This window comes from Rattus norvegicus, chromosome 2, assembly GCF_036323735.1.
Source record: "Rattus norvegicus strain BN/NHsdMcwi chromosome 2, GRCr8, whole genome shotgun sequence".
Taxonomy (NCBI): domain Eukaryota; kingdom Metazoa; phylum Chordata; class Mammalia; order Rodentia; family Muridae; genus Rattus; species Rattus norvegicus.
In genome coordinates, this window is record NC_086020.1 from 185872038 (window position 1) to 185884839 (window position 12802).

A 12802-nucleotide genomic window follows, 5' to 3' on the forward strand; every position below is an offset into this window, starting at 1 on the left:
CCTCTCGTCTCTTTGTACATGGTTTATATCTTTATTAGTTGTAATATATATTGACAGTGCTGACCTGGGCACCAGTTAATATCCTAGTAGATCTCCATCTCAATCAAAGTAAATTACCCAGGAATACAGTATTACCATTGAAGATAATGAAAATGGCTTTTCCTGTGAATACCTTGCAAATGACACTTGAGTTTTTCTAAGAGATGAACCTAATAATGCTCTTGATGGCCAATGCCCCAGTTCTAACCATTAGCTTATAAAAAAATATAATTGCTTATGATTGGCTTATTATTCTTCTCTCCCTTAGAATGTCTACAGCACAGATCCCCTTTATTATTTTAAACATTTTTTCAAAAGATTTCATTTTGTGCATAAAGATGTTTTACCTACATGTGCATTTGTGTACCACATGCATGGAATTCTGCCAGTGGAAACTAGACGGCCTCAGAGTCCCCCAGAGCTGGACTTAGAGATGGTTGTGAGTCTTGTGGGTACTGAGAACCTATCCTATGTCCTCTGCAAGAACAGCCAGTACTGTTGAGCTATGCCTCCAGGCCTCTCCCATCTGATGCTGACATAGGCTTACCCCACTAGGTCCAGCTTCTCACATACTGTTAATTAGGTTTACTCTTATATTTTCTTGTCTTAACTTTTTCTCCTTATTATACCCACAGACATATTCCCACACCCTACCCACCCACTGCTGCCAGCAGTACTGGAGATCGAACTCAGGGCTTTATGCATGCTAGACAAGTGCTCTACTACTGAGCTACACATGCATCTCTGCTTTGCTCTTAACTACCACATTTTTAGGTTAATCCTAATTATCTCTTACCCAAAGCTTGCAGTAGACTTGGCTTAGACTGCTCACCTTTGTGCCTTAAGTTTCTGAACATTTGTATGACCACCAAATTAACCTCACTAACCCAAGAAAGCCTTTCTCTGATTTGTCCTGAGGGATCAAGGTATTTCTAAATGACCTTTGTCAGAACCACTTTTTCCTTTTGACCCTGTGTTGTGAATGGGTCTTTTAAATTTTCCTAGAGCTTTATAAACATTTCCATATCTATGGTTACCAGATACTGCCTTTTATAGTAATAATCTGTGTTCCAGTGTTCTCAGATTGTCCCATGAGAAGTGCACCTAATGCTATGAGAAATGATCAAGAAGTCCCCGATCCTGTCACAAGAAGTTACCAAAAATTGCTGTTGCCTGTGCCTTTAATGCTGGCACTTTGAGGCAGAGGCAGAGAGGCAGGTGGATCCCTAGGGGTTCAAAGCCAGCCCTTTCTACATAGTGAGTTATAGGCCAGCAAAGGACTATACAGGGAGACTCATTCTCAAAAAATGAAAATGTCATGGGCAGTGCTGTTATTAGACTTTGTTGTATTTTGTTTAATATGCCACAAGAGAGTAGTGGGTTGTTACTATGGAGATAGTGCCTGTAGCCATTATCCTTTATTCTTTTTCTGCTTTGCAACAGGGTCTAGCATTGAATTCTATGTAGGCAAAGACAGCCTTGAATTTGTGACCTTGCTGCCTATGCCTCTCAAGGTGTAGGTTGATGCCCAGCTGTTAGACTAATTATTCAGAATATAAATATGTAATACTCATTAACACTCTTAAGAAGACTTGAATCCCAGCAGTTGGAAGGCAGAGGCAGGCAGATCTCCATGATTTTGAGGCCAGCCTGGTCTACAAAGTAAGTTCCAGAACAGCCAGAACTGTTACACAGAAAAAAACAAAAAGGGGAGGGGGAGGAGGAGGAGATGACAACAATTTAATCTGAGAATTAAAAAGCTTTGAAAATCAGAGGGTGCCTTATGTATGTATTCCTATAAAAGTAATACAGTACTATCTACTTTGATAGATGCTCAAGAACTATCTCAACAACCACATGGTGGCTACAACAATCTGTACTGAGAGCTGATGCCCTCTTCTGGTGTGTCTGAAGACAGCTACCGTGTACTTATATAATAAATCTTAAAAAACAAACAAACAAACAAACAAACAAACTCAAGTCTCATACAAGCTAGCACTCAGTCCTGGAAAACCGCTGAATATCAGTTTGTCTTCCAATTTTTATTTCTGGTCTTGGGTAACTTCCTTCTAACACCGCTCAAGGATTGATCCTTTGCACCAGAGAAAAAAGGATTTTTATGTTAACCCAGCTCTGGTGCAACAACGTCCAGCAACTGGACCAGGACCTGACGAAGTAACTGAAAGCAGCTTCGGCCCGCCCAAGAAGCCAGAATACCAAAGTAGCTGTCCTGCCCCTAAGGTCCATGAAGGCTCTTAATTGGGTCTTAAGGCTCACTCTCTTTCCCGGTTGGTGTTCTAGCTTGCCTGTCGCTTGTGAAGAGTCCTTCCACCTCCAGTCAACGCTTATTGGTGTGTCGTTACGTCATTGTCCCGTCAAGCACACTCTCATTGGCTCCCATAGGAGGGGGCGGTCTCAACGTCACGGGCTTGAGCCGCCATTTTGACTGAGCAACCATAGTGACAGTAGCCGGAGCAGCAGCTCAGGTTGTCTCCGTTTCCCCTCCCCCTTCCCTTTTCCGGCTGACTTCCCGGGCCCTTCACTGCACAGTCCTGGTCCTGCCATGTCCCAGAAACAAGAAGAAGAAAACCCTGCGGAGGAAACCGGCGAGGAGAAGCAGGTGAGGAGAAGGGGGAACGGGGGCGGCCGCGCGGGCGGAATACGCCCCGGCCGCCGCTGATTGGCCGCCTCTGCCTCGGGCTCCACAGGGGTTGGCCACTACTAATGTCGCGCAGGCTACATTTCGGCGCGGCCTAGTGCCCTAATGTCGATTAGTCAAGCCGATTGTCAATCTGTGGGATCCCCAGTCTTATTGGCCAATAGACCTCTATTCAGTTCATGGAAGCTGTTCTATAATTGGCCGAGCTCTGGCGTGGGCGGGTGTTTGGAAAGATGAGGCGAATGAAAGGGGGCTGGCTGGTGGTCCTGAGCTGTAAATGAGATGTTTGATTAGTAGAGATAACCACCAGACCGGAGCTCATCCTTCATCCACAGCAAGATAAAGGTCAAGGTGAAGACATTTAAAATGAACCAGCATGGGGGCGGGGGAAGGATAATTATTACCGCGAGGTAGGTTCAGGTGGCAACTTCCTCAGACCTATTTGATAGGGATGATTTGTTGTTCACCGTCGGTGACTTATAGATCCCCTCGAATTTCTCTTCAGTGGGATGTAGTCCACTCACCATTGCATTATGAAAACACTAGTGCCAAACCCCTTCTTCAACATCATATTTGAGTTACTTAACACTGAGCTCAAGGACTCATTAAATACACTTTGTGTTCTCTCTGAACCTGTTTTTCAAATGAAAATACACTAGCCAGGAGATGGTGGCGCATGCCTTTAACGCCAGCACTCGGTCGACAGAGGCAGGTGGATCTCTTGAGTTCAAGACCAGCCTGGTCTACACAAAGAACCTGTCTCAGAAAATTTTTTAAAAACACCAAAACAAGAAAAACTAATGGCATGTTGATTTCTGTTTACCTCTTGCCTGCCTGCATTTATGAAAGTATATTACTCAGGTAGATATCTTTAGAATAGGCTACATGCCGAGCTAGAGTCCACAGCGAGACCAGATTGCTTCTTAGAGTGTGAATGAGGAGGGAGCCTCTCAGAAGATTAAGCTCCTCTTACCTGTACGACAGCCAGGAACTCTCCCAGGTCCTTTTTTTATCTTTCCTCCTAGCAATACTGAGTGAGTTATGGCTTGCTCTATGATTCAAGTATCATGTTTAGATACTACCTTTACCCTAATCCTCACAGGTCACTGGGGTGATTCCTTGGCTTAATATAAGAACTAGCTTGTTTTTCTTTACTTGATACAGTTATCTTGGGCAAATCTTTGAGCAAAGGTCTAACTTTTAAGAGTGGATGAGCAAAAAAGATGGCTCCGTGGTTAAGAGCACTCATTGCTCTTGCAAAACACCTGGATTCAGTTCCCAGCACATGGTAGCTCACAACCATTTACAATTCTGCTCTAGGAGACCTAATGCCCTCTTCTCAACCCAAGGGCACCAGGCATCCATGTGGTACACAGTCATACATGCCTGCAGAATACATGCACATAAAGTAAACCCTTCAATAATACACACACTAGACAGAACAGAGTGTAGATAGCATATTTACAAAGAGGTAGACCTCCAGGAAAATTTTGATAATATAAAGGTAGCCAGATATTAGAAGTCATTGGTTTTCAGCCATTAATTTCACTTGGCTTGTTTTCTTCAGGATACACAGGAGAAAGAAGGTATTCTTCCTGAGAAAGCTGAGGAAGCAAAGCTAAAGGCCAAATATCCAAGCCTAGGACAAAAGCCTGGAGGCTCCGACTTCCTCATGAAGAGACTCCAGAAAGGGGTATGGGACGCCCTTATACTGTGGCACCTTGGATGAAGTCTGTAGAGGTTCTACTGCATGTTTTTCTGTAGGTTTGGTTAATAGCAGTAGTAAAGATGAGCTAGAAACTTGAAAAGAGAAAAACATTATTGTGTTTTTCACATTATTGTGAATCTCTGCAATGATGTTACTACTTCCCTATACTATAGAAAATGAAGGCTTAATGTTGGGCATTTGGGTAGGTAGCAGATAGGGACTGAAGGGAGGATATTAGAGACAGAAGACCCAAAATTCTTAAACTGGCGCAGTAGGGTTCTTTAGACTATTAAAACTAGCATCACTCCCCAGCTCTGAAAAAAAAGAAAAGGGAAAAAAAAAAAAAAAAAAAAAACTAGCATCACACATTAGCTATACTCCTAGGAGGAAAGAAATTTGTTTTAGCTGGGTGTGCTGGCTCGTGTCTGTGACCTAAGCACCTAAGCTGAAGCAGAAAGATCACCACAAATCCAAGAGCAGCCTAAGTTTTAGAATAGCGTAGGCTAGGGCTAGAGAGGTGGATCAGCAGTTAAGAGAATTGGGCTGCTGTCTGCCAGAAAGGCAGTGTCTGGTTCCCAGCACCCACATCAGGCAGCTGGAACCTCAGCTCCAGGAGAACCTCTGGCCTCCATGGACACATACAGACATGATTTTTTTTTTTTTTTAATTGTAAAAGTACATGCTTTTAATACCAGCACTGGGGAAGCAGTGGCAGTTAGATCTCTGAGATTAAGGCCAGCCTGGTATACAGAGTAAGTTCCAGGACTTTTTGAGACACTTTCAAAAAAAAATAAATAAATAAAAAAGGTAACACAGAGACAATTCTTTTCCCTGTACAGAATGATAGAGGATATGACTCCATGGGAAAGCCCTTGTCTAGCCTGGGTTCAACCTAAGACCACAAAAGTGAAGAAATAGAACAGCTGGAAGGACCCTCCTCAACAGTGGGGGTCTGCCCTCACAGCCATGTCCATTGTGGTCAGGTTTCTCTGGCCTGTGAACTGAGCTGACAGCAGGTTATAAGGACAAAGTGGCAGTGTAAGGATGAGGTGGAGACAGAAGTAGCCTCCTGTGGAGAGTCCCAGGTGCTCAGTGTTAGTCACAGATGATGGTGTGATGCTGATTTGCAGCTTATCTCGCTTCAGGCGAGCCAGGCGTGGGCAGACAGTCTCACCATGGAACATGTGTGGGAGTGGTGGCAGTCTGGAAAGCACACTGCCTCATGAGCAGCCCAGTTCCCAGTTCCTATTCCTGCTCTGAGAATAATTTCTAACTCTGAGATGGTTGGTTTCCGCTTGGTCTCTGGTCCTCATAGACCCAGATTGACCCTTGAGTTTTACTCATGCATTTCCCCAGCACCAAGGCATTGCTTTGTCACCTGGCTGTCATGAATGAAGTGATTATAATTGAACCTTCTGTTCTCAGTAAGGTACAAAAGATATAGGAGTTGTCACCTAGGTTGAGGGACACAACTGCCTCTTAAGCTACAAAGGTCCATGTTTCTGCTAGGAAACTGCTTATATTCTGACAAGGTCAGAGCATGCTGGGGGATGAGTGTACAAGTGAGTGATGTGGACTCTGCATGGGGAATGCAGGGACAGCTGAAGTGGGTGGCAGCTTATGCTGGTGGTAGACAGTGAGCCCCTGCTTTTGGAGAACACCAGAGCTGCACCTTCATTTAAACCTCCCTCCTGTCTCTTAGCAAAAGTACTTTGACTCAGGAGACTACAACATGGCCAAAGCCAAGATGAAGAACAAGCAGCTACCGAGTGCAGGAGCAGACAAGAACCTGGTGACCGGTGACCACATCCCCACCCCACAGGACCTGCCCCAGAGAAAGTCCTCGCTCGTCACCAGCAAGCTTGCGGGGTAACCTGGGCCCCTCTCTTCCCCTTCCTCACCCACTGGACTTTTATATATTGTAGGCAGGGAATTGGCACCTAGTCAGAGCTCAGCTTGCTGACCAGGGAATACATCCTGCTGGGGGCTTAGGCTGAAGAGGGGCTCTGAGCTCATGTCTTTGGGTAAATTGAAACTCGTATACCATCAAGATAGCCCAGTAGACACCCAAGAGTAGGAAAGACTAGGAATGCAGAGCACTGCAGCTTTTCCTGTGGTGAGAAATGTGGAAGATGCGAATTCTCCTGCTGGAGGAGCAAGTCCTTGGACAAGCTGTCTTGGAGCAGTGTGACAGGTTCAGTGTCCCAAGGCTGAGTTGACATGTTGGGAAAGGTGGAGTGAAGGAGACGCTCTCTGTGCTTCTAAGTGTGTTGTCCCTTAGGCCTCTGTGCTTTGTGTTCCCATCATGGATGTTTAGGGAACCTTCAAAGGAGAGGGCATTTGCTTGCCTGAAACTACAGTTGCCCACCTAACCCCTCTGCTGTGTTCCTGCAACAGTTGCCCTGCTTCTCAAGGAATGTAAAGTTTAATGGACGTTAGCTACTCATGAAAAAAAAAAATGGTGTATTTTTTCTTCCGCATGTTGCTTTTTGAAAGTATTATGGGATATGGAAAGAGTTTAGGAGTTGGAATACGTGGGCTACAGTTCTTGTCCCGCTCAACAGCACTAATGTGTGAGCTTGACCAGGTCTGTAGCCTTTCTGGATTGATTCTGTTCCTCATCTGTAAACAGAAGGAAACACGTACAGGCTAATTCTAACTCTAAAGTCCTACGTCTGCCATTGTCGTACTGGTCATCATAAAACCAAAATTGTGGCAGGCCTGTGGCTGAGCCTTAGCTCTGTAAAGCTAGAAGTGCTACATGGGACGAGAGAGAGTTCAGACTTAAGGGTCATAGCTTCAGACAACAATCTCATAGGTGTCAGCTTTTTTGAGAGGGAAAAAGAACAAACCAAAAAGGCTGGCCCTGTACATGTCTTGACTCTGCCCACTTTCCTGGGTCTGCCATTGACCCTAGCTGCTACAAACCTGCTCTGGCAGCAGATGGATGGGCCTGAGGAGACAGCCTCACTCGCTGTGGCCTCACACTTCAGATGTAGTCAGACACTAGGTGTATGTTAGGCTTGGAGGAAGAAGGGACGAAGGAAGCTGGTCCCCAGAGCTCAGTGCTGCTGCCAGCTGGAGCAGCTGGTCCTTAGCAGATGATTCATGGTGGAGGCTGGAAGGAGGGTGCAGGGAGGGAGGCAGCAGCCTGTCTTGCTGTGTCATCACGAGTTTGGCCTGGATCTTACTGAGTGCCACCTGCTCATCATCAGCAGAGAGGGCCAGAATGAGAACTGGTCAAAAGAGCAAGTTGGTGCAGTCTCTCTCCCCTTCACAGATCCCAGTGTTCCCTTAGGTTGTCTGGCGAGTCTGTGGATGTGTGTTAGGGAAGAGACATGTAAATACACTCTTCTCCTGGCTGGCCACTGCTCAGGTCTCTGGCCATCGTTCAGATAGGGCAGACATAGGTTGGTGAGGAAGGAGTGGAGAGCACAGGATCCCCGGTCTCCCTGACCCCCAAACTCCTTGACTCTCATTTGTAATTGTATATAATTTTTGTGTTTTTTGCTCCATTTTCTCATGCTGTCATCCTTATCAGAAGTCCATGTGGGAGGGGACAAAGCCGAACGTCACTGTATAGTTTCTTCAGTGTCCAGCCTGTTGTACATAGATATGTCATGTCATTATATATATAAATATATATATAATTTTGTACGTTTTCTTCATCTCCGATCTTCTCGAATTCTGTACCTCTTTCTCCCCTGTCTGAGCTGCCTTCTCTATTGGTTAGTTTTGTGTCTTCAAAGCTAATGTTCACACTGAGTCTGGTTTTGGGGAAAGGGTAAGAGAACTAGAGAAACCAAACTGGCTTGCAGTCCCAGCTGTTCAACAAACTGAGGCAGGATGATTCGCTACTTCAAGGCTAAGAAGCCTGGCTCCAGAGTGAGTTCAAAACTGGCCTTTCAGACCCTGCCTCGAAATAAAAAGTGAAGATGGGACTAGGAATATAGTTCATAGGTAGAATACTTTCCTGACACGCAGGAGACCTTAGTTTCAACCTCCAATAATATACATAGTAATTAGTGTTACACACACACTCTCACTCTCTCTCTCTCTCTCTCTCTCTCTCTCTCTCTCTCTCTCTCTCTCTCTCTAGGTTGGGGATAGGGATGGGGAAGGGAAAAGGAAATCAAAATCAAGCAGTGTCTTTGATGCTAAGGAAACAAGCTGACTTCTCAGACTTGCTTCTTAGCATGAAAGGGTCATTTCAAAATCTAAATGTATTTGATTCGTCCCTTCCAAAGGAGTCATGTGGTCTGACCCTGGCCTCTGCCATCAGCATCTCACTGCTGTGATTGCTCTCCACTGCCTCTGCCATCAGCATCTCACTGCTGTGATTGCTCTCCACTGCTGCCGGTGGCTGTGCACTGTATGACTCCTGTGGGCCCTTCACTGCGAAACCTCCAGTTATTCAATGTCTCAAGAATTGTCTTCCTGTTTACTATGAGTATATCAAAAAGGCAGAAAACATTCTGTTTATGGATAGGGAAAGACTAAAATTTCCTTTTTATTTTCCAGCTTTCCTTATAATTAATATTCAGACATATGTAAGGTAGCCTAATGAAGTGTTTGGAGAAACCATGGGGTCAAGACTGGGATGGAATTCACCAGCTTTCCCCTTTTACTTGACAGTGTTTTTTTTTTTTGTTTGTTTGTTTGTTTGTTTGTTTTTTGTTTCTTCTGTGTTCGTCCACAGTGGCCAAGTTGAATGATGCTTCCTGGGGCTCCACCAGATCGTGAGACGCTGCCCACTCGGGTCCTGTGCTGGCTCCTGCCCCTCCCTGCTTTTGTAGCCAGGGGTCAGGAGATGGCCCGGGTGCAGGCCAGAGAGGCAGAGACCCTGCCCACTGGTGTCCCAGCACATGGAGCCCCTTGGGCTGAGCACCAAGACCTTGAACTTTTTTTGTTGTTGTTGTTTTACCTTTTTTTCCCCAAGTAACTGTTGGGAGAAAACCCAATGATATCCCAAGGGTGGGGTTGAAAGGGTGGAGTGAAGATGTGGGGGAAATGAGTGAAGGTTTATAATTTCCTATCACTCTCCTGAACTGCAGGGTTGCTGTGGGATGGCTACAGTGAAGGGATTGTCAGCAGAGCATGGTGCGAGCTCGGTTCCACTCTGACGGGAGAGGCACTCTTTGAATGTGGCAGGTAACCTAGTGTCAGGGAAGGAATTGTGCTCTGTACAGCAGGCAGGAATCTGCTTCTGCAGCCCAGGTTAAGGATTCAGTATGAGTTGTTCCTTAGGAAAAAATGCTGTCCTTGAAATAGGTTTGCTGTATGAAGAAGGGCAGTGAATGGGGAGCCCCACAGAGCCCTGGGGAATTTTTTTCAGAATTTGAAATAAAACAACAAAAATACCCACGGAAAAAACCAAAACTAGAACTATTCTGAAGCAGTTGGTGTGTTTTCTTGGGATTTGGGAGGTGAAGACCAATACTGAAGGTGTGATTGAGGGAGAGTCGGTGTGGGCCCTGAGTTTAAAGGGGCTCTGACAAGGCTTATCACACTGGGAGAGGGAGCAGGAAAGCTGGCACACAGGTCACTGTTGGCCTTTGCTAGCTTCAGCCTGCCCTTCATAGCTAATACAGAAGATGTCACCTTATAAAATGAGAGGTTCAGGGAATTTGATTAAATGGTGTACTAACCCCCAAAGCTTAGTCCAGGCTCAGCAAAAATGGGGCCCCCTTTGTCCTTCTTCCCTTCAGTTTCTATTCCCAAGTTCTATGTTTGTGTGGGAGAAGTGTGAGTTGTTAGTAATAAGCAAAAGAAGCTGGCCTTTCTGTTCCTGGCCAGCAGAAAGCAGAGTGGCTTGCCCATGTCATATCCTATCCCGCCTTCCTGAAAGCCGTTTAGAGGGAAATGCAGGAGACAGAGCTGACTGAAATCACCAGTGTCCTAGGGTTGGGGTCATATCTATAGAGAAGTCCTGCTCTCACTGTCATAGTCAGAAGCGGCCCAGGTCAATTTGTATCTGCCTGAGATGTTTCTGCCTCTCCTCATTTAGCCAGGGCTTGTGATACATCTCAGAAGTTTGTCCTGCTGAACAGTGAGCCTGGAGGGGTGAGAGTGCATTAAAAAGAAGTGTGCTGGGCGGGGTGCGCTGGCATATGCCTGACATCGCAGCCCTTGGGAAGTGGAAGCAGGGGAGCAGGAGCTCAAGGACCTCATCAGCTGCCTAAAACCCTAGATATGGTAGTGCTTGCTCATGACTCCTGTACTCCAGAAACAGGGAAGAATGACATGGTCAAGGCTGTGTGGTAGGACTCCATCTCAGAACAAAATGTGGTTGGTTAAAGGACTTGAAGGAAGCCTGTGTTTGAGTCCTAGAACCTACAAGGGAACTTACCTTCAGTACCCAGTAGAGGGCACTCACGTGCACAGTGACAGTTAACTGTGTAGCTTAAGGAGAGTAACACTTGAGGAAGGTCAGTGCTTTGACAGAATAAGCTCAGAGCGGTGTAATCCTTGCAGGAGCAGTGCTGCTGCTGCTGCCGCCGCACAGAGTCCATGAAACTTTTTAGCTCCATGACTTTCCCCAAGTAAGCTGTATTATGTCCATTAAACATGTATGGCTAGGGAGTGGGGAAAGCTGTCAGAGCATCCAGGAAGTACAGGTTCATTTCCGTACAAGTGAGGAAATTGGAGTATGGAAGAAGATGCTTATAAAACAGCAGGTCAAGGAAAAGCTCGTATACTGTCTAGCCCATGGTATTATAAACTCCGGAGTCCCCGCTCCTTAGTTAAGCTGTAACCCTGAAAGCCCTGGGTACTGAGAAATGGTCTTGGATGCCTGTTTACCAGTATTTGGGTCTGGGGAGAGAGCTCAGCAGGTGATGCACTTGCTGTATGGGCCCGAGAACCGATCAACCCCAGAATCCTCATAGCACTGGAAACAAAGCCAGCTCCTCAGAGGGGCAGGTGCCACATGTAATAAAATTCTGTTTTAAAATAGGGCTGGGCTGTGCATGGTAGCAGCACGCACCTTTAATCTCAGCGCGTGGGAAGCAGAGGCAAGCGGATCTCTTATAAGGCGGAGACCAGCCTGGTCTGCATCATCGAGTTCAGGCTCCCCAAGAGCTACATAGTGAGTCCTTGTCTATAAGTCTGTCAGTAGCCAACCTTACTTTGTTTTTTCTCGAATACATTCTTGTATAATCTAGGCTGGCGCCAAACTTGACTCCTGCCTCCCCCTCCTGTACTGGTTAAAGGCACACTACACGGCAACACGTGGCTCTGCTGAGAAGTTCAACCAGTATTCTCTGAAATCTTTTACCTCAGAAGTAGGTGAGGCGTTCTCCAGCTGCTCTGACATAGTTGGGCTATGACTCTGATGACAAACCTGTCAGCTGAGCCTTGGTGTGCACAGAGTAGCTAGTCTGCCCATTCTCTCTTAACTAGTGTAGCCTACACACAGAAAAGATAGAAGCCAGGCAAAAGGGCAGACACCTGTAACAGTTCTCAAGTCTGAGGCAAGCAGAGTGCCATGAGTTCAAGGCTAGCCTGGGCTACCTAGTGAAACTATCTCAAACAAAAAGTAATGATACACCCTGTAACCCTAGCACTGAGGAGATAAAGATAGGAAAATCAGAAATTCAAGGCCAGCCACCTGCCAGTAACCCCAGTTCTCAAAGGCAGAGGTAAGAGAATGGTCTACATAGCTAGTTCTAGGCCAGCCAGCACTACATAGCAAGCCCCATCTGCTCAAGCAGCTCTTATGACAGTGCCTGGAAGAAAACCAGAAAGGGAAGGGAGGGTATCAGAAGGATGCTGTGTGCTCTAAAGTGGGACTGCCGTGCTTATCTAACTATGGGGAGCCCTGCGTGAGAGGCCAGGCAGCATTAAGCAGTACAGTCATGAGAACAAGGGGACAGGTGCTACACACAAGCCTAAGCTTTGAAGGGGAGGGAGGGGCTCGGTGGTGCAGATCAGTGGTCATTCGCTATGTGCTCAGAATGTGCTAAAACAAAGTACTCTCCACTGGTGGAAAAATTGCAAGGGAATAAACTGACACAATAGTGTGACATTTAGTGGTGGTCCATCTGCAGGGGATAGAAACAGGAAAATTCCCAAATAGTTTGAAAAGTGTTGTGAAGCACCAGACCTCGCAGATAACTAGGGTCATCTTATTTAATCCTCAGTTTTGCCTTGTTTCGGGGAGTTTGATGTGTCCTGCTCTGTAACTGCAATTCCAGGGGGTCCTACACCATCTTCTGGCTTCCATAGGGATCGGGCACAAATACAGTGCACATGTGTGTGTACAAGCAAAACACTTTTACACATAAGAAGTGAGAGATGGGGGTTGGGGATTTAGCTCAGTGGTAGAGCGCTTGCCTAGGAAGCACAAGGCCCTGGGTTCGGTCCCCAGCTCCGGAAAAAAAAAAAAAAAAAAAAAA

The 12802-nt window shown here is 46.1% G+C and overlaps 1 protein-coding gene across 2 annotated transcripts; it reads left to right on the forward strand.

Moving 5' to 3' along the window:
- The first annotated feature begins 2462 nt into the window (after positions 1-2462).
- On the forward strand, positions 2463-9801 carry Ensa (endosulfine alpha). Of its 2 annotated transcripts, NM_021842.3 has the most exons (4): positions 2463-2659; positions 4266-4391; positions 6109-6275; positions 9106-9801. In NM_021842.3, the coding sequence occupies exons 1-4, from the start codon at positions 2603-2605 to the stop codon at positions 9119-9121; spliced, it is 366 nt and encodes a 121-aa protein (NP_068614.1). In that variant the 5' UTR covers positions 2463-2602; the 3' UTR covers positions 9122-9801. The 2 variants fall into 2 exon arrangements, with proteins under 2 accessions (NP_068614.1, NP_001029146.1); NM_001033974.2 differs by lacking the exon at positions 9106-9801 and having other exon boundaries at positions 6109-8081.
- The last annotated feature ends 3001 nt before the right edge of the window (positions 9802-12802 follow it).